General features: G+C 38.3%; 1 protein-coding gene across 9 annotated transcripts in view; it reads left to right on the forward strand.

Moving 5' to 3' along the window:
• The window catches only part of TRPM3 (transient receptor potential cation channel subfamily M member 3), a 702629-nt gene that overhangs the window by 434235 nt on the left and 242754 nt on the right, over nt 1-25640 (forward strand). For all 9 annotated transcript variants that reach the window (XM_070480357.1, XM_070480358.1, XM_070480361.1 and 6 more), the window contains one exon: nt 1278-1350. In XM_070480357.1, coding sequence (XP_070336458.1) covers nt 1278-1350 — 73 coding nt within the window. The remainder of the gene's footprint in view (nt 1-1277; nt 1351-25640) is intronic.

Below are 25640 nucleotides of genomic sequence, written 5' to 3' on the forward strand. Positions count from 1 at the left end.
GGGGACGAGGAAGAGCAAGGACCATCCATATAAGGAAGAAAGCGCGGGCTGGGAACAAAGAGGAACAAACCGCGGGCTTTTATGGCCCGCCCTCCATGGGCGTCCGGTCAGACTGGAACGCTCAACCTGTCACCTATGAAGTTTACTTCCTATGTAGTTAGAAATAAGCAAGCTCTATGAGTTCCCCATTTTACAGGTAAACAAGCTTGAAGTCTAAAGCAACTGAATACAGTAGTAATTCAATCAATGTAGATATTCAAATCTTTTGGCTTCCTTAAGTAGCTTCTCTCTGACTTGGAAGAAAAATCTTCATTATCATTAAGTGTGTTTTACTCCTTCACTGCTACCTCTGTTGGAGAAGGCACTGGCACCCCACTCCAGTACTCTTGCCTGGAAAATCCCGTGGATGGAGGAGCCTGGTAGGCTAAGGGGTCGCTAAGAGTCGGACATGACTGAGCGACTTCACTTTCACTTTTCACTTTCATGCATTGGAGAAGGAAATGGCAACCCACTCCAGTGTTCTTGCCTGGAGAGTCCCAGGGACTGGGGAGCCTGGTCGGCTGCCGTCCATGGGGTCGCACACAGTCGGACACGACTAAAGCGACTTTACTCTCTGCCTCCTCATTCATCCCCAAAGAATACTTTTCTTACCAAAATTAAAAAGAAAAATGTTATTTTATTGTCTGCTTTTTCATTCTTACCACCTGGATACTGCTAAATCATTCTCAAGAAGGTTTAAAGTGTTGAGAGGACTGAAGGATCTAGAGGCATCACAGTATTGAAACCCTTGAGTAGTTATTGCTAGGAGAGAATGTAGTGATGGCTATATTGTATGCATGCGTAAACACACAAACACAGGCACGAACACATGCACAGATGCACATGGTACCTTTACTGAAGGGCGTAGTAACTTTTTAAACACTTAATTTCTCAACTCGGTCTAAATTATGGCTTACACATTTCTGCAAATCTGGTAAATTTTATTCTAAAGGTGAAATGATAAAAGGGGACATTTTCCTTTGTGTCTGGCTTCAGAGATTGTAACCATAATCAGTGAATTATCTAAATTGGTTTCTGTTTGGAGGCTACTGAGGCATCTCCCTCTTAATGGATTACAGAGCCGTCTAATTGAATTCTTGCCATGTATGCTTTCTCTGTGGTTAAGAATCTACCTTATAGATATTAAGATAGTCTGTGTTCAAATACGGTCTCATTGATTTAATTTCTCTTGAGGGAAAAAAATGTATTGCTAATGGTCACCTTCTCTCTAATTGCAGATTACAGTATTTCGGATGGGATCAGAAGGACACCAGGACATTGATTTAGCCATCCTGACCGCTTTGCTCAAAGGTAAAGAGTTTCTATATACAGGGAGTACAAAAGTGATTTAAATGGATTAGACAGCAACCTTATGTCTCCTCATAGTGGATATAATTTCAAATAATACCATGACACATCCAATTATTGATAACATAAGGGCTTCTCTTGTAAGACATTCTTTTTTAATTTATTTTTTAATTGGAGAGCAATTGCTTTACAGAATTTTGTTGTTTTTTGTCAAATCTCAACATGAATGAGCCATCGGTGTACATCTATCCCCTTCCTTCTGAAACTCCCTCCCATCTCTTTCCCCATCCCACCCCTCTAGGTTGATACAGGCCCCTGTTTGAATTCCCAAGACAAACAGCAAATTCCCGTAGGCTATCTATTTTATATATGGTAATGTAAGTTCCCATGTTACTCTCTCCATACATCTCCAGACATTCTTAATGCTATTAAATTTCCCTGTAATAGGCCTATTATAGTGTGACTTGATTTCAGAAAATTTATACATTTTAAAAAATTTTATTTATTTATTTACTTTTTGCTGTGCTAGGTCTTCGTTGCTGCACAGGCTTTTCTCTAGCTGTGGCAAGCAGGGACTACTCTCTAATTGTGGCATGCGTGTTTCTAATTGTGGTGGCTTCTTTTGTTGTGGAGCGTGGACTCTAGGGCACTTGGGCTTCAGAAGTTGTGACCTGAGGGCTGAGTAGTTGGGGTTTCCAGGCACAAGGACACAGGCTTAGTTGCTGTAACATCTTCTCAGGGATTGAACCTGTGTCTTCTGCATTGGCAGGTGAATATTTACCACTGAACCACCAGTTAAGCCACTCAGTAAAATTTAAATGTACTACAATTCAGTCATGTCTATTGAATCATAAAAATTTATGAAGTAAAAGGCATGCCTTGTCCCTTGATAATAAATAAAGTAAAACACCACATTTACCTCCTTGAACCAAAACTCATAGTAAATGGAGATGTGGCCCAATTATCAGTTAAAATATTAGTCATCATAATGTCTTCTATTCAAAATATTTTCTTTCTCTTTCACCAGTTGTGAGACAAGTGTATGTCACCTTCAAGTTAGTCAGAATTTATTTGTTCTAATATATAATAGTTGTTTTTCCAACTGTTATGTGTGTGACAGACCATATTAAATGCATTTTATATTATAACCAAGTAGTTACACATATGTAGTTAGAAAGCTGAAATAAAATAAATAAAATAGTTTTTACATTTACTGTATGCAATGAAATTGGATATTTTCAATTCTAACCTATTCTATTCTCTTTAATGCTTATTATATCCCACCAAATTGATTTATGACCCACTAATGGGTCATAACTTGCTGTTTTGAAAACACGGCCATAGAAGATTAAAGGAAATTATGATTGCTCTCAGAAATTAACATTTCTAATCACTATAATGAACATTACTTATGCAGCAGTAGATGCTAATGGGAATTTATGCCATTAAAATATTATGGTGTGTCAACTCTATTTTGTGCAGGCTTTGAGATGCTCTCTGATTTTAAGCCAGTTGATTTGTGAAGGATATCAAGTGTAATGCTTTTGCTGACTTCCTTAGTGGCCAAGAATATATTTATATCAGTTTCAAATTCTTTTAGTTTGTTAACTTTTTCTTCCAGTGTATTTTAAAACTTATGCCTGGGCAAGTAACATGGTTTAACATTTAATTTTTATAATTATGCTTAGTTTTCAATTATCTAATATATAAGTAACCTTTGTGCAATTCAGTTTTTATTCTCTCTATCATCTGGGAAAATCAGAAGTAAGGTGAAAGAGGAAGACAAGAAAGAGAGATGAAACTAAGCACTGGTCCATAGATCAGAACCTAGGGGAGAAAAGAATGAACAGGGAAAATATACATTTTCTGTTCCTTCTTTTTTGTCCCATTGAGTTTCATTCTTTTTTAGGATCTGTATATATTAAAGAATACTATTTATATGATACAGATTTATTAAGTATGTTCAAAAATGAAGAGAAAAGGGAGTAAAAAAGTTGTTCCAGAGATCTAGGAAGCCCATAGTTTCTCAAATGCTGACACCTGGGGTAGCTTTTGAGACTAGATGATGTCACATTTGTCTTTCACATTAAGGAAACTGCTCTCTGATATGCATGATCTGAAACTAGAGACTGTACACCCTTCATCCTTCTCCTGCTTTTCAGTTCTGCCTCCTCCCCTCAACCCCTGCTCACACATACACCCAGGGAATTCAAGGACTAGGAGCAGAATAGAGTTGCCAGAGAAAATGCAGGACATTGAATGTTTAGATCAACAGTAAGTAAATTTTTTAGCTTAAACTTGTCCTAAATATTGCATAGGACATACTTACACCAAAAAAAAATTATTTGTTATTTATCTAAAATTAAAACACAGCTGGGAATCCTGTATTTTTATTTGCTAAATCAGGTTATTTTACTCAGAGGAGTTGTGACACTATTAATACTTCTGAACTTCAAACACCTCTAGAGATTCTGCAGGAAAAGTAACTCAAGAATCTAAGATCCCCTCATTCTTCCATCTGCCTCTGTCTCTCAGGCAGGCCCTGCCTAATCATAGCAATCAGAGATTTCCACTGGAAAGGGCCCCAGACTTACCTTAACAAACTATCCAGTGCTTATCAACTTGCTCTGGCAGTCACCTCATCCTATCTGCATCCCCCATGCAGCAGTTTCAGTGAAGCCAGAAAACATCTACTCATAGTAGAAGTTATTGTATGTGACCCCTTGATCCTTTCTGTGCATAGAAAGAAAAAGTGAAAGTGTTAGTCACTCAGTCATGTCTGACTCTTTGTGACCCCATGGACTTTAACCTGCCAGGCTAAAAGTCCATGGAATTCTCCAGACAAAAATACTGGAGTGGGTAGCCATTCTCTTCTCCAGGGGATCTTCCTGACCCAGGGATCGAACCTGGGTCTTCTGCATTGCAGGCAGATTCTTTACCATCTGAGTCACAAGGGAAGCCTTCTGGGCATAGAGTTACTCCCAATTTTTTCCTCTTTTCTCATACACCTTGGAGGTCAAATCATGTGGGTGTATATTCTTTCACTTTTGTACATGCACTGAAGTGTAATATGTGATGACAGCTGTCCTCTATAAAAGAGGAATTCTTTTTCCTTAGGTTTAATCTTCATTGGTAAAGTTCATCTGTGGCATAAAGAGAATAACTTCTATTGCTTACTTCTTTTTCTGAAAAGTATTTTAGAAGAGAGTGCAACAATAATATATTCCTCCTCAAAATTGTCAAAATCATCAAAAACAAGGGTAGTCTCAGAAATTGTCACAGCCCCAAGGAGCCTAAGGAGACCTGACATCTAAATAATAATGTGGTTTCCTGGGTAATATTCTTGAGCAGAAAAAAAAAAAGAGCATTAGGTTGAAACTAGGAAAATCTTAATAAAGTATGGACTTAGTTTGTTTTTTTTTTAAATGTTAAGAGAAAAATAAATTATGCTCTCATATATTATAGATCTGAACAATAGACAGACTGTAGCCAAGAAAACTCCACACTTCATGTCAAAGCAACAAAAAAGGAAAAAGTATCTTATGGAATTAACTGTACAAGTCAAGTACAGATATAATCAAAACATCCACAGGCAGTATTTAAAGAGTCTATATAAATCACACAGGCATGGATAATGTGCACGTGATCAGTCACTCAGTCGTGTCTGACTCTTTACGACCCTTTGGACTGTAGCCCGCCAGGGTCCTCTGTCCATGGGATTTTCCAGGCAAGAATCCTGGAATAAAAATTCGAATACCAAGAAAAATAGTCAATTGTCTAACTTTAGAAAATTTTCTAATAAGAATGCTAGTGATTAGATTAAATCATACAAAACAATGAAAATCACTATTTTCTGAGCCATTTTCCTTTAAAACTGTATCTTTTAAAAAACTAAACTTGAATAATAAAAGTAAATAAAATCTAATGTTTTGAAACTACTTTTGAATGCATCCTCTCTAATTCTATAAACTAGAAAATGCATAATTATTGTCACAAACTAGTACTGGCATCAATACACAATTAGTCTTGCTAAGTAACTCATTTTTAAGTGGCTTGATTAATCCTTGATAAAGCAAAATGCTTCCGTGCTGTGCTTAGTCACTCAGTCATGTCCAACTCTTTGTGACCCAGTGATCTGTAGCCCACCAGGATCCTCTGTCCATGGAATTCTCCAGATAAGAATAGGGGAGTAGGTCGCCATGCCCTCCTCCAGGGGATCTTCCCAACCCAGGGGTTGAACTCGGGTCTCCTGAATTGCAGATGGATTCTTTACCGTCTGAGCCAGCAGAGAAGCACAATATTCTAAATTAGTTTATGTCCAATAATTCTTTGCACCAGATACATTTCATAAGTAACTAGCACCTTAAAATGTTTACTGAGAAACTGTCTTTGCTTAAATTTAGATGACTCATGAATAGGTTTTATGGGAACTTATTATGGCCCTGCTTTGAAAATTAAAAATCTATTTCTAATTATGTGTTTGATCTTTCCCACGCTTTTTTCTGTGTGTAGGCAGCTTAAACAACACATGCATGATTGCTTTCCTTTTAATACTGTTTTTTTAAAACCCAAAACTGTTTAGATAGCCTTATTAAGACCAAAAAAGCGATATTCATATTGATACTTTCATCACATAGTGCAATGCAAAGTTACCATTGTTATTAATTATTATGCAATGGAAATAGATGATATTTTTTCCAAAAGAGATCACCAAAGTTAAAATGTGTGGCATATTTATTTTAGGCTTAAAAGGGCATAGGAGATAAACTTTTGGAGAACAGTGAAATATTTCAGTTAGAGATGAAATTCACTCAGTAATTTTTACAATGTAGATTCTTTGCAAAAGTATTATTAAACCTTTCTCTATATGAGACCACTTTTCATCTTCCTCATGTGCTTTCACTACAAGCCAGGCTCTCCCAAATCCTCTTGTTTCCTAATGGTTCATTTTTATCTCTTTAGCCAAATCTTTAACTTTGATATCATGGAGCAGATTGATCATGTGTATTAGACCCTCAGTACAGATGGTGCAGACCTATGTCTGCTACTGGACTCTTATTTTTACTTCATCCCCAAGCCGCCTTGAAGCCACAGTACCCCGTTTCACATGTTTATGTGCTCACTCAGTTGTGTCCGACTCTTTGTGACCCCATGAACTGTAGCCTGCCAGTCTTCTCTGTCCATGGGATTTTTCAGGCAGGAATACTGGAGGTGGGTGCCATTTCCTTCTCCAGGGGATCTTCCCAACCAAGGCATCAAACTCGGGTCTCCCGTGTCTCCTGCATTGCAGGCAGATTCTTTACTGCTGAGCCTTTGGAAAAGCCCTTTCACCTTGCTACTCCCATGCCTTTTACAAACTTCGAAGTTGAGGCAGAGTCTGAAAGACATTCAGGATCCTTAGGCAAATCAATAGCAGAGCCAAAGTTTTCACTCAGGTCTCCTCACTTCTTTTCAATTTTCTTTATATTACATGTATGAGTCTTGGGAACATCTGGATTCCTCGGCTTTACACTGCCACAGAGATCTCAGAGATTCACCCCTGTGACTTCAGGGGTGCCTGAGATAACAGATCAGGACATCTGCTTCCCTGAAGCCCTGAGAACACTTACCAGGGTCCTCGGCTACCGGATGGCCCTAGCTGCATGCACAGTGCCTTAATGAGGAAACTAGAATGTCCACAATTTAACCTAGTGCAGTGGAAGAAAAAGTGCAGTCTGACACTTGTTTTATTTTTAAAGAGTACACTTCTGGTGATATACTGATTCAACCAGGAAATTTTTAGTCACATGTAACAGAAACATAGTTCAACTTAGTTCAAGCAAAGAGAAATGCAGAACACCAGAAACTAGCATAACACTGTAAAGCAATTTTCCTCCAATTAAAATTTTTTTAATTTTTAAAAATAAATAAATCATAAAATTGAAAAGGGGAAATAAAAATATATGTCATTTAAAAATAGAAGAAAAGAAATACAAAGATTCCCGTGACCAGGCGATCTGAGACTTGTGCAGAACAGCCATCAGCAGTAGCAAGCTCACATCCAACCCACTGAGCAAACCCCAGTTCGAAAGAGCCATCTTTTCTCATACTTGCAATGAGAAGTCCCAGGGAGCATTTGAATTTGTTTGCTTTGGTTCAGTGCCCATCCCTGAATCCATCACTGTGGCAAAGAAGATGGGAGAATCCCTGTGAGCATGAAATGAGAAATGGGATCAGCTCCACCCGAGCCTTGGAGTTATGGATTTCCAACAATAACAAAAAAAAGAGGCTCTATAGCCAGGAAGTAGAGGTGGAAAGGGTGCTGAGAAGACCAAAACCAACTAAATATATATGTATATATACATGACTCACAATTGTATTAAAAAAAGTGTTGAGGACCAAAGAGTGTCAGATTTACCTAAGATGCAAGCACTTATGCACCTTAGGGGAACAAATTCTTCACTTACTAGACAAAAATGGAAACTAGGTCAGATTAATATTAATCAGGGTCAGACATCCACTCAAGGCATTCTCATATAATTCACTTCAGGTAGACCTAAATATGCAATCTATGAATATTATGTACTATATAGTTTCTTTATCACTATAGTCATTATTATCCTTTTCAACTTTAATCATCTGTACTTGATTGTTTGATTATTTTTGCTAAAAATTTTAAAAGTGATTACATTCTTAACACTTTTCCCCCAAGACCAAAGTCTACCCTTAGGAGAAAATGATTTTATAAAGACCAAAGCACCCCAGGCTTTCCCAACTCGACTTTATCCACCCCATCCTCCACTACCACACCAACCCCTCAGAATAGTACTTAGCACAGGGAGACCACCCAGTAAAGGGATTTCTAATAGTATGAATTACAGACACATTCAAAGCATCACTACTCCCTGATTAAACAAATTGCTTTACATCATTTAGGCTTGGTTTCCTAATCTAAAATAGAAATAATTATCATACCTCACTCATAGTCATTTTAATAATTGTAATTAATAATGCAAGTAAAACACTTAGCAGAACCTGAAAAGTTCTGTTTAATAAATGATAGTCTGACTAATCATGCTGATGATGATGCCAAACTAGAAATGAGAACAAGAGCCACATCTGTTTTATTCACCACCATATACACATATACACAGTGCCTGGCACACCATCAGTATTAAATATAGATTTGTTGGGTGCATGAATAAATGATCAACAGACTTTGGGATCAGATGATGTGTGTGTGTGTGTGTGTGTGTGTGTGTGATTTATATATATAAATCCTAGTTCTTTGCTGCCTATAAAATTGACCAAGTTAACTTCTGTATGTCTTAGTTCCCTCAACTATGAAAAAGAAAATTATGACAAAAACAACAACCTTTTTCATGTGGGTTGATTTAAGGGACTGGAAGCTCTTTGAGGGCAGGCACTATGCTTTCTTCATAGTAAATACTGAACATTTAGTGCTTTATCAAGCAGTAGCTCAGTTGTCTAGGAGTATGATTCTCGCTTAGGGTGCAAGAGGTCCCGGGTTCAAGTCCTGGACAAGCCCTCTTGGGCTTTCCCAGTGGCTCAGCAGTAAAGAATCCGCCTGCAATGCAGGAGCCACGGGAGAGATAAGTTTGATCCTTGGGTCAGGAAGATTCGCTGGAAGAAGGGAATGGCAACCCACTCCAGTATGCTTTTTTTTTTTTCATTTATTTTTATTAGTTGGAGGCTAATTACTTTACAATATTGTAGTGGTTTTTGTCATACATTGACATGAATCATGGATTTACATGTATCCCCCATCCTGATCCCCCTCCCACCTCCCTCTCTACTCCAGTATTCTTACCTGGAGAATCCCATAGAGGAGCCTGGCGGGCTGCAGTCCATGGGGTCGCAAAGAGTCAGACATGACTGAAGCACACACAGTGCTTTTATACTTTCTCTTCTAAAACAGGCTTTTGAATTCCTAGGGAATTAGGATGTCCCCCATGTCCAAAATCCATCATAATCTTAAAATCTTAATTTTGAAAGGACATATAAATTTGAGAACAACAAAAACCTTTGAGCATACATGTAAAGAACCAGAACAGATCACAGAAGTAAATTTAATCTTGCAAATGGTTGAGCACATGCCCAGCCTCATTAAAATGAAATTAATTTTCTGGCAATTTTATTTTCTTGCAAATTCAAGTAGATCTCAGAGCAATAACAGAGACCAAGGTAGATAGCAATTTTGGACATTTCTATTTGTCTCTAATAGAAGAATGCAATAAAAGAACTTAAATCTCTTACTCCTTTTGTTTGTATAATGTTTTACAGTTCACAAAGCATTTTCACATAAATTTTATCATCTAATCTTTATAACAACTCTGTGGAATGGTTGCCAGTTAATTTATCTCCAAACTGGGTCTTCTGAGGCATGAAAGTGGGAGATAGTGATAATTAGGCCAGAACAGCTAGAATAAATGAATAATGTCCAGACAAATTGGGAAGTGTGATCACTCTGATTACAAACTTCACCTTCCAATTAGAAAGTTTCCAGAGGAAAAGAATTTTTTTTCTTTGCCTTCATATTCCAATACCAGAAAAAAATGCCTGACATATGTTTAGCATTCAGTAAATACCCACTGGTTGAAAGAAGTTGTAGTCCCAGGCCAGTCTGTCACTGGCCCGAGTCATATAAACAACCAAGATGCAAACAGGCCCTCCCTACCCCTTGAAAGTTCACTGAGGTGGACTCCAACCTTTCAATTCAGTGACTGACAGAAATGCAAATTCCACACCTCCCCAGGATTTCTGTAAATTCTTGAAAGATGAAAGTCCTCTTGGTCACCCTTGCCTTCAGGTTCCTGATTCCATGTGTGTTATTTCTGTTTCTCATCACAGAAGACAAAATGTAAAATTCAGCCTCGCCACAGTTTCGGAAAAAAATAACAAAATTCACTTACACAAAACATTTTGTTAAAAGCTTTAGTAGACTTTTATAAAAACATAATAAACTTCTGAAAATATAAATAAGGTTGGAAGAAAAGTTCAGTAATGCACACAACTCTTAATCACATAGCAAGCATCTCCAATCTTGATAGCTTTTGGCTATTTCACACAGGGACTTTGCATGGACCCTTCACGTTTGAATCCCCCTTTGTCACACAGTCCCACAGTCGTCTCCCCCTTTTCTCCCACTGCCCTCTTCTTCATGCTCTCCTCTAAGAGTAAAACAAATGTCCTCTTCAAACAGAGCACTTTATCCCCATTCTCTGACATGTTGGTCCTGCCCTGAAAGGCTCATGTACCCTAGGCAACTTTGCAGGATATTTTTACAGACAGCTTCCTCCCTAAGCAGAGTTCTGGTGCCAGACTCATAGGAAAGAGTGACTTCAACTCCTTTGATGTAGGCAGTAAGTGAAGAGTAGGGCTTTGACTCACGTCCCTAATCAAAGGATGAGAATATGATGTTCTTTGCTCCAGGGCCATAATCACCAGCAGGAAAGTACAGTGTATAGCACGAGTGTTTGCAGAACTATGAACGTTAGGGCCCCCAGGTCTGCAGTTATGGACAGGCCATTTCTAGCAGATTTTCAAAGTTATGACCATGTCCATAGATTGTCTCACTGTAGAATTACAAAGCAGGATAGAACTGCAAAGGCTTAGGACAGTGAGAGGTCTTGCTGATGAACTGGAATCCAGGTCTGCTGATGTCCAGGTATCTTCCTCCTTCCCGACATCATGCAGCCAGTTCTGATGGCAGATGTAGTCATTGCATCTCCTTATTACACAGAAGCTAAGCGCCTTCTACTCTGCAGCTCCCTTGGGCCTCAGGATTGCCACGGGAACAATGCTGTGTGCGTGCGTGTTAAGCTGATTACAGACCCAGAGCTCCCTGGAAGCTCTTGGCTTGTGAAGACATCATCATTGCCCACTGGCCACAGTACTACAGAATTGTACCTTTTCTTCCCTAACTTGCAGGAGAACAATGAATCAGCCTCATTTGTTAAATCAATTATTGAATATTCTGAATTATATAACCGTGGAGATTGGCAGGAGCATAATTCCAAAATGAATAGTTTATATCAATAACAAAAATAATAGTGATAACAGTAGTAAAACTAAAATGTAAGAATAACAACTAATATGGCACTTACTGTAGTACAAGCATTAACTAATTTAATCCTCACAATACTACAATGGGACAGATACTATCAGTATTACCCATTTCACACTTGAGGAAACTGAAGCACATACAGGCTACCATGACCAAGGTCACACAGCTAGATATTGATAGAGCCTAGACATGAACTCAGGTTATCTGAGTCCAGAACACTTGCTCTGCATCCTAAGCCTCTATGGCCAGGACTGCATATTAAGGATTGCCCTCACTTTTTATATCTTCTGAACAATAAGTGAGTAGAATTTCTTTGATGCATAAAATAGTACAGATAGATTCCTAGATAAATATGGTTCACTGAACATGAGTCTACTGTTATTACTGTACACTGATTCCCTCTAAAGCAAGAGTAAATGGTCATTTATTAAAAGCACTAGAGCAGAAACAATATTTTGTGTTCACCACACTGATTTCTCTTTCTTCACACTAGATACTAACACCCTAGCTTTCCTTGCAGAGAGGTTGGAACCATGTGACTGAGCTTTGATCAGACAGATGTGATCAGAGGTGATGTAAACCATTTATAGACATGGAAGATGAAAAGCAGATGTAAGAATGGAAAATAACACATGGGGAAAAAACTGAATATCAAGCTGACTTACACTTCAGTATGCTCAAAAGGTCCAGAAAGTTGGGGCACACAGAGTCTTTTAAAATAAGTAGCCGGAGTGCCTTATCCTGTTGCCTACAATCCCCTGTGCTCCTAATTCCTCTCCAACAAAAAAGCAAAGATATGTTCTCTGAAGAGGGTAAAACATATTCTCTGCACCATGAGACAGCAGGTAAAAGGTGAGGGCTAGGCTATAGACTGAAAGTGGGGATGCTAAATAAATTATCAGATATTGGATGCTTAGACCCCAGCCCTCTCCCCCTTTTGGTTCCCAGCATGCTGGTGGCTGAGGGGCGGAGGTCTTCAATCTCCAAAAAGGAGACTGAAAAGGACTGAAAGGTCTTTTTTTTGTAAAATTTGATCCTTCTAAGAGAAAAAACCTAAAGATATTAATATAAATGATTCTCCATTTAAGGAACCAGCTTATCTTACAATGAGGTTCATAGTTGATAATCTCCATTCATGTACTCAGGACTTCCAATCAGCACCTTAGCACCCACTCTTAAGTATGAGCAGATGTCCAACTATAACCAGGCATATAAGAAATATCTCTAACATAGAGGACAGATATGCAAACAAACAGAGAAATGCAATTTGGTGCAAACAGAACCAGTGTAGGAAGAAAAAAAACTTCACCATAACTATGATTACTACCCTCAGAGAAATCAAGGAAAATTTTTAAACCATTAAAATATGAACAGCATCTTTTGTTTAGTTCAAGAACTAAAAAGGACCCTTAGAAATTAAAAATGATAGTGGCAAACTAAAAATAAGTGGAAGAATTAAAAATAAAGTTGGAGAATTCTCCTAGAAAAGGACAGACAGAATTAAAGAGAACGAGAGAACAGAAGGTCAGAAATCATTAACATAATTCCAGAAAATGTCCCAGAACTCCAGAACACAGGTCACCGGATGACAAAATCCCACTGAGTGCCCAGAACAATGAGTAAAAATAAACCCACACTAAGATAGATTATCATGATATTGCATAATATAAGAAACAACAACAACAAAACCCCTAAGAGCTTCCAAAGAGAAAAACAAGCCACATGCAAAGAACCAGGAGCGAGGATGATGTCAAATTCTGAACAACAGTGCAGAAGGCTGTTGTGAAATGCCTTAAAAATTCTGAAGAACATCTATTTGCAATCCAGAATTCTATATTAATCTACCAGCTACTTGTAAAGGTAGAATAAAGACATTGTCAGGCATGAGTTGTCAACACATTCACTACCCATGAACCATTTCTTTGGTACTTTACTGGAAGATGTGCTCCACCAAAATGAAAGAGGAAAAAAAAGCAAACATGAAACACAGGAAACAGGAGCTCCCACACATGAGAAGTGTTGGAAATCCCTGGATGATATGAAGGGGGGGACTCAAAGCAACAGTTCTGCACAAAGCGGGAGCTGCCAGACCTTCTGAAGGCTCAAGCCTCAGACTGGCATAGTGTCACTTCTGCTGCATTCTATTGGGTAAAGTGTCAAAAGACCAGCCCAGATTTAGTGTGAATACTGGAAGGTACAGTTCTGTGGAAGCTACCTTCAGAGACCAGCTTCCACAGACGACCAAAGTAATCAGCTACAAGAAGTGGTTGCCTCTGGAGAAGGAGGATTGCGATGATCAGATTTGTGATGTTTTCTAACAAATCTTGTAGGATGGATGACTCTAAACTCTGTGGATGTGTAACCTTAGTAAAAATAAACTGCAAAATAGACCCTGGATTATATAGTCCTCAAAGAAAGAGACAGAATGAGTTTAAAAAGAAAGAAATAAAGAATTGGTAGGAAATCATCAATGTGATAATTCCAGAAAATGTCCCAGAACTCCAAGGTATACATATCTTTAGAATCCTGCTAAAAATTACAATGTGGAAGGTGCACATATTTTTCTTACCTGGGACTTCCCCGGCAGTCCAGTGGTTAAGACTCCATGTTTCCAATGCAGGAGTCATGGGTTTGATCCCTGTTTGGGAAACTTAGATCCCACATGCCTCTACATGGCCAAAAGGAAAAAAAAACCAAAAAACTATTTTACTTACATGGCTATGTAAATGATTTCATTTTGTCATATCACAAGCAAGCAGAATAACCCAATATAATTTTTTTCTTTTCTTTTATTCCCTCTGTCTTACACTGATAACATTCCTCAGTTTTGCATATTGTGTGTAATACAGCAACACTTTTATAAAGTTTTTTAACATGTTAATGGGTAACTTTTGTAGAGTATTGACTTCTTTTATTGTAGAAAGCACACAATAAAGAAAACACATTTAAGTAGTTCGGCAAAAAGAAGGAAATAGGTGCTTTACGTTGTTTATCATAAGCTATATAATTTCATTTGTCCTTTCTATTTGCATATCTTATTAGGGCATGAAAAAATAATGGCAATATTTACACAGAAACTCTTGACAAATATCATTATGTAGACAGCCTGACTTTGTGAGGTTTTTGTATTGCTTTGGTCCATAAAAGTCTAGCACTTTAGCTCTAAAAATGAAACTAACAACAGTTTTGCAAAGCTAATGAGACTTTACACAGAAAACAGAGACCCAATAAATAAGAGAAAGACAAAACAAAGCTTAATTACCACCTCCTGCCACTCCTAGACCCAGTAGCCAGAGAATGTAGGGACCCAGGAGAGAGAAAGTTCAAGGGTACAAGACTGAGAGGAGGAATGACCTTCAGTCCTTGAGGAGTCCTCAGTTACCTCCGATAGACAGGGAAGGTGCAGCTCTCAGGAGGAAGCAGAAAGTGCCAGGCACAGGTGTAATGTGCAGCAGTCTGCAGAGGAGGGAGCCAGATGCACCTTCCTAATAGAATGTGGTTATGACTCCTGTGAAGAACACCCAGTATCCCTGGCCTGGGCTGCCCAGGCATAAATATACAACCAATTTTCCCAATTTACATTCCTACAGAGCAGTTACATTCTTTTTTTTTTTTTTTTTACATTCTTATAATCCAAAAGGAACATTTGTATCTGAATTCAGACTCTTGCGTTGTAAGGCATTTATCTTTGCTTGCTTATATCTGAGCACCTATAAACTTCAACTCACTGAGGGGAATGTCTGAAGAAAAAAATTACTAGAAGGTAGCATTTGACTGGGAGAAGACAATGGCACCCCACTCCAGTACTCTTGCCTGGAGAATCCCATGGACGGAGGAGCCTGGTAGGTCTGCAGTCCATGGGGTCGCTAAGAGTCGGACACGACTGAGCGACTTCACTTTCACTTTTCACTTTCATGCATCAGAGAAGGAAATGGCAACCCACTCCAGTGTTCTTGCCCGGAGAATCCCAGGGACGGGGGAGCCTGGTGGGCTGCCGTCTATGGGGTCGCACAGAGTCAGACACGACTGAAGCGACTTAGCAGCAGCAGCAGCATTTGATTGACTCTCCAAGCTCTGTCAGAAAACCTCTCCTAACATTCGTTGCCAACTCTGACATATACATATAAGCCCCTGATAATTTAGGGACTGTCAGTACTTAATTGTGAGACTTACTGTTTTATTTTATAGTTGGTATCCCTTTTATGAAAATTCAGTGATAATCATTCACATCAACCACAGTCTGTCTGGTAATTGTTCATCCAGAAGCGTCTACATGGCAATACCATTATTACCCTGACAAAATTATTAAAATATTATTATTAATCTGGTAAATTTATGGTTGGGAATATGTAAGACACTCAAAATATTTGCACAGTGCTTTAATTTAACAAAGCATTTTTTTCATATATTATTCTTTTTAATCCTCAGTCCCTTGAGAGAGATATTGTTGACCTTGTCTTACACGAAGAAACGCAGTCTTCGAAGGATAAGTAACTTTTCCCAGTTCCTTGGGTAGTATCAGGGATACATTAGCTGATCACTGGGACACCTACTGTAATGTATTAAGTGCTGCAAAATCTTCAAAGTCTTAAAATATGGTAGAGTACACACCCCAATGTAAAATATAAACAAAATGCTAAAAAAGCACAAATGAAAGAGGCTGATGGGGTCAGGGAAAGTTTTATTTGAAATTCGCCTCTGCAGTTCAGAATGCTAAGCCTATTATGTCAAACAGACAGCCTAGAGAAATCCAAAATAAATAGTATGCCAATTATTTTTTCAGAGGAATTTAAAATTAAGATTATTTTTTTTGTCTTTTTCCTTTTTCAAATTATTTGCCCATTTAGGTTATCACAGAACATTGAGCAGTTTTCCCAAAGGCCAACTCCCCCTCAACTGACAATCAGTGGGCAAGAGCTTTTACTGGTGGAGGGAGGGGGTTACATGCAGAAACAGCACAGTCAGCTCCGACAGTCATCTTGAAATTGATTGTTTTTAGTACAGTTAGCCTTCAGTTTCCAGATCGGTGTGTTCCCATTTCATTGAGGGCAGTTCCTGGAATTGTAGTAGCTTATGTCATGGTTGTGATCTGGCCATCACGTAGTTACCTTCTTCCACCTGGTAGGGGTTTCATTATTTAAAAAACAGCCCAGAAGACATGGCTCGGAATATTATCTATAGCCCTTGAGGAGAAACTAATTGTCCTTGACTTTACTTAATGACTGAACTATGAGTATTTTGCCCTGTTTGATAGTTTTTCTTTGCTTCTGCATTTTCTCACTTCTCTGTTTATGTTTATTCTTTGACTAAAGTCTTTCTGTGTGGACCACAATAAACTGTGGAAAATTCTGAAAGAGATGGGCATAGCAGACCACCTGACCTGCCTTTTGAGAAACCTATATGCAGGTCAGGAAGCAACAGTTAGAACTGGATATGGAACAACAGACTGGTTCCAAATAGGAAAAGGAGTATGTCAAGGCTGTATATTGTCACCCTGCTTATTTAACTTATATACAGAGTACATCATGAGAAACGCTGGGCTGGAAGATGCACAAGCTGGAATCAAGATTGCCGGGAGAAATATCAATAACCTCAGCTATGCAGATGACACCACCCTTATGGCAGAAAATGAAGAAGAACTAAAAAGCCTCTTGATGAAAGTGAAAGGAGAGTGAAAAAAAAGTTGGCTTAAAGCTCAACATTCAGAAAACTAAGATCATGGCATCTGGTCCCATCACTTCATGGGAAATAGGCGGGGAAACAGTGGAAACAGTGTCAGACTTTATTTTTGGGGGCTCCAAAATCACTGCAGATGGTGACTGCAGCCATGAAATTAAAAGATGCTTACTCCTTAGAAGGAAAGTTATGACCAACCTAGATAGCATATTAAAAGGCAGAGACATTACATTGCCAACAAAGGTCCGTCTAGTCAAGGCTGTGGTTTTTCCAGTGGTCGTGTATGGATGTGAGAGTTGGACTATAAAGAAAGCTGAGCTCCGAAAAATTGATGCTTTTGAACTGTGGTGTTGGAGAAGACTCTTGAGAGTCCCTTGGACTGCAAGGAGATCCAACCAGTCCATCCTAAAGGAAATCAGTCCTGGGGGTTCATTGGAAGGACTGATGCTGAAGCTGAAACTCCAATACTTTGGCCACCTCATGCGAAGAGTTGACTCATTGGAAAAGACCCTGATGCTGGGAGTGGTTGGGCGCAGGAGGAAAAGGGGATGACAGAGGATGAGATGGCTGGATGGCATCACTGACTCAATGGGCATGAGTTTGAGTAAACTCCGGGAGTTGGTGATGGACAGGGAAGCCTGGAGTGCTGCGATTCATGGGGTCTCAAAGAGTCGGACACAACTGAGCGACTGAACTGAACTGAACTGAAAGTCTTTCTGCAAACAAGAGGCAGGCAGTTGACACAGAGGGAAAGGGTTGATAGGGTCCTGCTGAAGCATAACCGTTTCAAATGGAGATCTCCTCTTTATGACCATCAGGAAGGGTGGCAATAGAGATGAGATAATTAAAATGAATGGGGCTGGTAGGATAAAAATTGGAGCCCAATTTAGGACCAATCTTTACTATTCCAGAGGAAAAGAGGAACTCTGAATTCATTTCGAGTCACTTCAGGAACTGGCCTAGACTATCATGTAGTCTTCTAAGGACTCCATCCAAAACAAAGACTAACTAATAGAACCCAAAGGAGAATGCAGGAGATTACATATATGTATTTATTTATATTTACTATAAATATATATATATTTCTTTTGAGAGTAGAAACTTTGGTCCAAACTTATTTTCCCAGGGCCTAATAGAAAGGCTGGCACAGAGTTGGAATTCAATAAAAATCTGTTGAGTAAATGAAAACAGCTTGGGGATCCAGCTCTCTTCTCTAAAGGCTGTCCTTAGAGGCAGTGAAATGAAGATATCAAGAATGTCAGCATAGAGTGGGAGTTGGGAGTAGGTGAAATGGGTGAAGGTGGTCAAAGGTATAAGCTTCCAGTTATAAGATAAGTAAGTTCTTGGGAGGTAATGTATAGCATGGTGACTTTAGTTAACAGTGCTCTATTTTATATCTGAAAGTTGCTAATAGAATAGATTTTAAAAGTTCTCATCACAAGAAGAAAATGTGTAACTATATGAGGGTAAATTTATATTGTACACCTAAAACTAATATTAACATTAATGTCAATTATATCTTAGTATAACTGGGGGAAATATTTTTAAATAAATAAATAAAACGTTAAGCCCATATGGCTTGACCAACCAAAATAATAATAATAATTTTAAAAACTGATATGTGAATTTTAGATAACATTTAGCCAGCAATTTTGGTCCTAATCATAGGGCATTACAGAATATTCTGGCTTTTTTCATTAATGCAATGTGGGTTATTTTGTGATAGAGGAAGCAAAAGCCTGTTTGCCTATTTCCCTTTTTGTTGTAGATCTGATGAGTTCCATAAAACTTTTAAAATTTCTATGAATCCGGAAAAATGCTCAGCTCTTAAAACTAGGTTGTCTGAGTGTGAATCTAATCTCTGAACAAACCAGGCTTCTCGCCTTGGACAAGTTTCTATGACTCTGTTTCCTCATCTGTAAAATGGGGATAATGGAACCTCAGAGTTTATTGTGAGAACTCAATACATTAACAGTCCCTGGCACAAGCTAAGCATGAAAGAAACATTAGTTATTATTATCTCTCTCATTAACTAAGGATAAATCAAGAAGTAAAACCCCATCTTCCCACAAAAGGACTCTTTCACTCAACTGCCTGGTTTCCTCTTATAAGCCAAATCTGAATTTCATCAGCTAAAGTCAATCCAATCTTTTCTGAGTCCTTTTAACTTTCTCCTGGGAGTCTACCTAAAGTTATTTTTACCAAGAGGAGATAGTTATCATTCAGAGCAAGAAAACAGAGCAAAGAATAGATTATCCACAGCCTTCACACACTTTTTGTGTTTCAAGCCTTTAATTTTTTTTTCCCCCTCAATGTAGCAGTCACATTCCTAAGAGAGGCTCACCAGGGTAGGTGATGTCTTTGCTCTGGGAGATAAGTGAAGATGTATCCTAGCAATCAAGTCACATGGCAGGGCCTTTCAGCCACTTTCTTTCCACCTTTGTGGTTTCCATGTAGGCAGAAAATCTGAAGTCTTTGAGTGGATGAGTGAGTTTTCATCAACTGAGATCATATTGCCTTTAGTTGCGAAACTTACAGGTAAAGTAAATTGATAGAAATGAATATAATCCCTGAGAATAATATTTAGTTCAGACAAGATTCTTTAGATAAGACAAGGAAAGGCCCAAAGACCCTAGCAAGAAGAAATGTTGATTGACCGATATAGGGATAGGTGTCATCATCCTATACATCACAGAATCATGGCACTACTAAAACATCTCAAGGTCAGTACCTCCTGCCCCCTCCTCCCACCACCAAGACCACCAAGCAAGATCACACTTAAGTATCCAAGTCAGATGACTCACCTAACCTTTTAAATTTGTAAACTCTCCCAAAGAGAGTCCACACTTCTATTTACAACCCACTTTCATCAAGAGGCTCTTTAGTTCCTCTTCGCTTTCTGCCATTAGGGTAGTGTCATCTGAATGTTTGAAGTTATTGATATTTCTCTTGGCAATCTTGATTATAGCTTGAGCTTCATCCAGCCTGGCATTTCGCATGATGTACTTTGCATATAAGTTAAATAAGCAGGGTGACTATATACAGCCCTGACATACTCCTTTCCCAATTTGGAACCAGTCTATTGTTCCATATCTGGTTCTAACTGTTGCTTCTTGACCTGCATACAGGTTTCTCAGGAGACAGGTAAAGTGGTCTGGTATTCCTATCTGTTTAAGAATTTTCCACGATTTGTTGTGATCCACGCAGTCAAAGGCTTTAACATAGTCAATGGAGCAGAAGTAAATGTCTTTCTGGAATTCCCTTGCTTTTTCTGTGATCCAATGCATGTTGGCAATTTGATCTCTGGTTCCTCTGCCTTTTCTAAATCCAGATTATACATCTGGAATTTCTCAGTTTGTGTACTAGCTTGAAGGATTTTTAGCATTACCTTGCTAGTATATGAAATGAGTACAAGTGTGGTAGTTTGAACATTCTTTGGATGTATATATTTATTTTTATTTTTCCTTGATGTCAGAAATACTGAATATTCTACCTTTCTTACCATTCCATTCTCTCCTTCATTAGACCCTCTTACTTCTTCACTCTGCTGTCTGTCAAATGTAAAAAGTACCATGACTTTAAATCACATGTCTACACGAATAATCTCCAGATTCACCTCCAACCCTAACTTCCCTCTCTGCTCCCTTTTCTAATTGTCTAATGGATAACTCCTCTGGTAGTCAAATTCAATCAAATTAATTGTCATGAACATGAATAGAAATAAATAAAAATATTCTTTCCCCCCAAAGCTGATTTCTACCATTTATGTTCACATAGCAGCCATGCTTTTGATTATCGAGGTTCAGAGCCTTCATCAAGTTTTTTTCTCTCTTGCTCATGCAAATTCTTGCTAATTCTGGGCATTTTAGCCACCATAATATCTTTCATGTTTATTCCTTCTTTTCCTTCCTTGCTCAGCATCATTAGGCCTTGCGGACTTAGACCTGAGTTATTGCAATGGCCTTGAAGGAATCTTCCTGCTTCTTAGGGAACATATTCCTGTCCATTGTCTATACTTCAGTTTGGAATGCAACCATCTGATCAGAACACACTTGTACCTATAAAATCTTTCAGGACTTCCAGTATAGGCATGGCAACATAAACTTATCATTCTCTTCTTTTCCTAGAAAGCTTCAAAAATCAGTAATGAAAGAGGAAGAAAACAATAAGGCAAAATTCCATTTTTGGTGAACTAGGAAAAATTCCAAAATATTTGTATATTTGAGACATCTGTGGGAGGAAAGGGTAAAAGCTGGGGTGAGAGAAACCAGCGGTGGCAGTCCTCAGAAAGCACCAACAAAATTATGATTACTCAGTGTGAGGAACACCCTAAGGTACAAAGTTCTTTCCTTTGTCTAGAACAGAATGTATAAGAATGAAAGTGAGTTGGATGGTGGTAGGAGACTCTCCTGATCTTGACTTAGTACATATGAATAGAGGAAATGAGCCATATACAGAGTTATTCAGATAACCCATGTTCTCAGGAGGGAATTTTCCTTCATAGAACCTGGGAAGAAAACCTTCCAGCTGCAAATAATAACTAACCTTTAGTGCTACCCTGGATCTTTTATGACCCAACTCACTAAATGATAAATACAAAAAAAAAAAAAAAAAAAAGGAATTAGCATACAGATATATTCTAAGAAAAAAATAACAAAAGAGCAAAATGTGTTCACAGAAGACTAATACTCTATAAAAAAAATGTTTTCAGGGAACAGATGAACATTATGAATAAATATTTTACCATGAACTCTAAAAAAATTAAATCTCAATGAAGCACTTATCCATGAAGAAGTACTTCAGAGTTGGAAAACCAATATTCAGGTGAGAGTGGGTGAGGCAGCAAGAGGAGATAAAATGCACTCAGGAATGAAGTGTGTATTGGGGGGGTATGGGGTGTGGAAATAAAATGATCACAGAATTGCAGAAGAAATGGGAACCAGTACAAGATCAAATATACATTTTGAGAAACCTAGTGCTGGACGCAAAGACTAGAAATGAGGGAAATAAAAATGAAATTAAATTAAATAGAGTTAATTGGGATTAAAGAAAATTTATGTTTGTAGAAGATAGAAGAGAGATCCAACATAACTGGTGACTCCACAGAAGAAAACCCAAATAATGGATCAAAACAAATATTTTGAAATATAATTACATAATTTAAAAATATAATTTAAGAACTTTTTATTACAGAATTTTAAAACCTTGATCTGGATATTGAAAGGGCCACTTTATGCCAGGGGGCGAAAAAAATGGACTCCAAATTTTCAACACACACACTTAAAATCCTAGTAAAGTTACTGAACTTCAAAGAAAAATAAAAGCTACTTTGGACCTCCAGGAAAAATAATCAAGTCTTTTATGAGGTGAAAATCAAGCTGGCTTCAGACCTTCTTTCAGTATCATTCAATGCCAGGAGACAACAGGGGAACAGATTTTATATTGAACTGATGTCATTCGACTGTAATGACTACTAAAAAAATAAAACAGTCTAGAACTTTGGAAATACTTTTCTCTCAAAGTCCTCTGAAAAAAATATTAGAGAATTCAAGCTACCAACCAAGAGATGTTTGGTTGGTAAAATCACTGTGAGCATTGATACTAAATTCTAATAGAACTAAGATAAAAATAGGAATTTGAGTAACAGACAGGAATATAAATGTTACTTGCCATAACAAGGTAGAAATAATACAGCAACAAAAAAATTGAGTGAAGGAAAAAAGGATGAAGGTAGAATTGCTAGGCTTTTTGCCCAGTATAATATAATATCCCTTTTGCCTAAAGAATATAGCTTGAGACACAACTCAAGTATTAGTAAAAAGAAATATAATCATATTTGACAGCACAGAGTAAAACACAAAAATATAATCTAATATTCTAAGATTGAACGGTGGAGGAAAGGAAAGGGAGAGAAGGTGCATGTACATGCACTAATTTTATCATGATCACACTAGAAAACTAATGCATACTGTCTAGAGAAACATAACTGTGAGCCCCAGTGTAGATCAAATGAATCAGAATTACCATTTAAACAAGATCCCTAGATATATCATATGCACATTAAAATCTGAGAATCAATACCATGACAAATTATCATAAACTTAGTGGCTTGAAATAGCACAAATTTACTCATAATTCTGGAGGCCAGAAGTCTAAAATTAAGATGTTAGCAGGGTTATGTTGCTTCTAGAGGTTTCAGAGGAGAATCATGCCCTTGCCGTTTTCCGCTTCCAGAGGCTGTCTTCATTCATTTACTTGTGGTTCTTGCCTGACATAAATCTTACATCAATCCAACGTGTTGCTTTTGCCTTCATATACCCTGCTACTACTTTGATCCCCTTGTGTTCCCCTTATAAGAACTCTTGTGATTCCATTGCATTAGGCCCACCAGATAATCCAGGACAGTCTCCCCGTCTCAAAATCTTAATCACAGCTACAGAATTCATCTGCCATATAAAATAACAGCATCACTGGTTCCCAGGATCAAGACATTGACATCTTTAAGAGGTGGGGGCACCATCAGCCTGCCACAAACTCCGTTTGTTCAAGTCTCCTTCATTCATCCCCTCTCTCAGCAAATTCTACTTCCTCCTTAAGGTGGCTCTGACTCAACCGACAGCAAGTGCCCTGGACTTATTTGTATAGATTTTACAACACTTGCCACTGTGTCCTTTGATATAGTGATTTGTATATTGGTCATATCTGTCTTTTTTTCTCATTCTACCTTCATTTTTATTAGATTGCAATTTCCTTGAGGGAAGAGTTTGGGCATATGCTTCCATTCCCACACTCTACTGAAGGTACACTTGCTGATTTCATCAAGGACTTCTTAATTGCCAAATTTAGTGCACACTTTTGGGTTTGTTTATTCATCCAACAAATAGTCATTAAACATCTATTATGTGCCACGCCCTGTTCTGAACTCTAAGAATACAACAGTGAATAAAGGAGAGGCAGTCCCTGACCTCCTATAGACATCCTGGTAAAGGAAATAAGTAATAGACTAATAGATACATAAGCTGGTTCCCAGTAATGAGAAGAATTATGGAAAAGGAAGACCAGTCTTTTTCACTTGCCCTCTTTGACACCTTTGCCCTATTGACCATTCCCTCTTTCTTGAGAATCTGTCTTCCATAGTTTACAGCGCTATGACCACTAGTTCTCCTCCTATCCTTCTGGGGGGTTTTGTTTTGAGCTTTCTTTCTAAAAATTTGCTTTACGTTCATACTTTTTAAGTGTCACTGTTATTCATTTACCCATCCTCTGCACTCTTCTTCTTGTCACCTTCATGCTAATATTCCCCAATTCTCTTTCTCCAGGCCTGACCCCTGCCCTGCCCCAGACCTCAATATCTTGTGGCCTCTGATCATTCCCATCTGAATATACCACAGGCATTTTAAGCTCAACATATGCAGGAATGGATTTTTCTGCCCCCAAATGCTTGTGTTAATCTTGCATTGCCAATCTCAGTTGGGCTTCCAAGCTAGAGACAAGGTGATCACCTTTTCCTTCTCTTTCTCTCTTGCCTCCCACTTTAAATTTCACCAAAGCCTATCAGTTTTGCTTTCTAAATATCCCTCCATCAAAGATGCCTCTTCAGATTCTCATTATACCTTTCCTAGAATATTGCAAAACTTTCCTAACTGCTTCTCTTCACTTCCAATGCTCTTCCAGTCCATTCTTCACACTTCTCCCAAAGTGATTTTCCTAAGACATAAATCTGACTGCATTGTTTCTGATACAGAATCCTCCAGTGGTTTCTCCATGACTTCAGGATAAAACAAAACTCCATGTAATTTATAAGTTCTTCTATTCTAGCTTCATCTTTCTCTGCTTCTAACTTGTACCCCAAATGTTGAATCTTTAGTGTCTTCCTATCAATTTTCCAAATTCACTGAGTTGTTTAATCCCCCAGTCTTTGCATACACTATTCCCTTTGCTAGAATACCTTTCTTCATTTCATTTGTTCTAGTGAACTAATCCCTTAAAACCATGTGTGGCCATTACTTACACATTTAAATCCTTCCTGATCACCTGCAAAAAGAGGAAATAATAAAAGCATATTTTAATTCTTATACCTACTTGTATTCTTTTCTATAGCAGGGCCTTTGCACTTGATGTTTCCTTTTTCTAGAATGTATCCCCCAGTCCCCGCCTGTTCTTCATAGGATGGCTTTTTCTAATCATTTAGGTCTTTGTTCAAGTGTTATTACTCGCAGGCAAGTCTCCGGTTCACTCATTTTAACAGAGCAGCTCCACCACCCTGATCATTATCAGTATCATCCTCAGATCTGTGTTTTAAAGGGCCTTCTCCATGGTCATATGGGATCCAGCACCAACTAGGGCTCCAGTACGATGGGCAGGAGGGAGAGGAAGGTGGGCACTGAGCCCATACCAGACCTGCATAGATCCCAGACCCATTTCAATACTTCAGGGTATTTTTGAAACTTCTATTTCTTACATGGGGTCAATCAGATGCCCCAAAGAACTCTCAGAGTTGTGCTCTGAGGTTATCCAATGGCTCCATGTCTAGCCCTGGTTTCAGGAGGGC

The sequence above is a fragment of the Odocoileus virginianus genome, chromosome 18 (genome assembly GCF_023699985.2).
Source record: "Odocoileus virginianus isolate 20LAN1187 ecotype Illinois chromosome 18, Ovbor_1.2, whole genome shotgun sequence".
Taxonomy (NCBI): domain Eukaryota; kingdom Metazoa; phylum Chordata; class Mammalia; order Artiodactyla; family Cervidae; genus Odocoileus; species Odocoileus virginianus.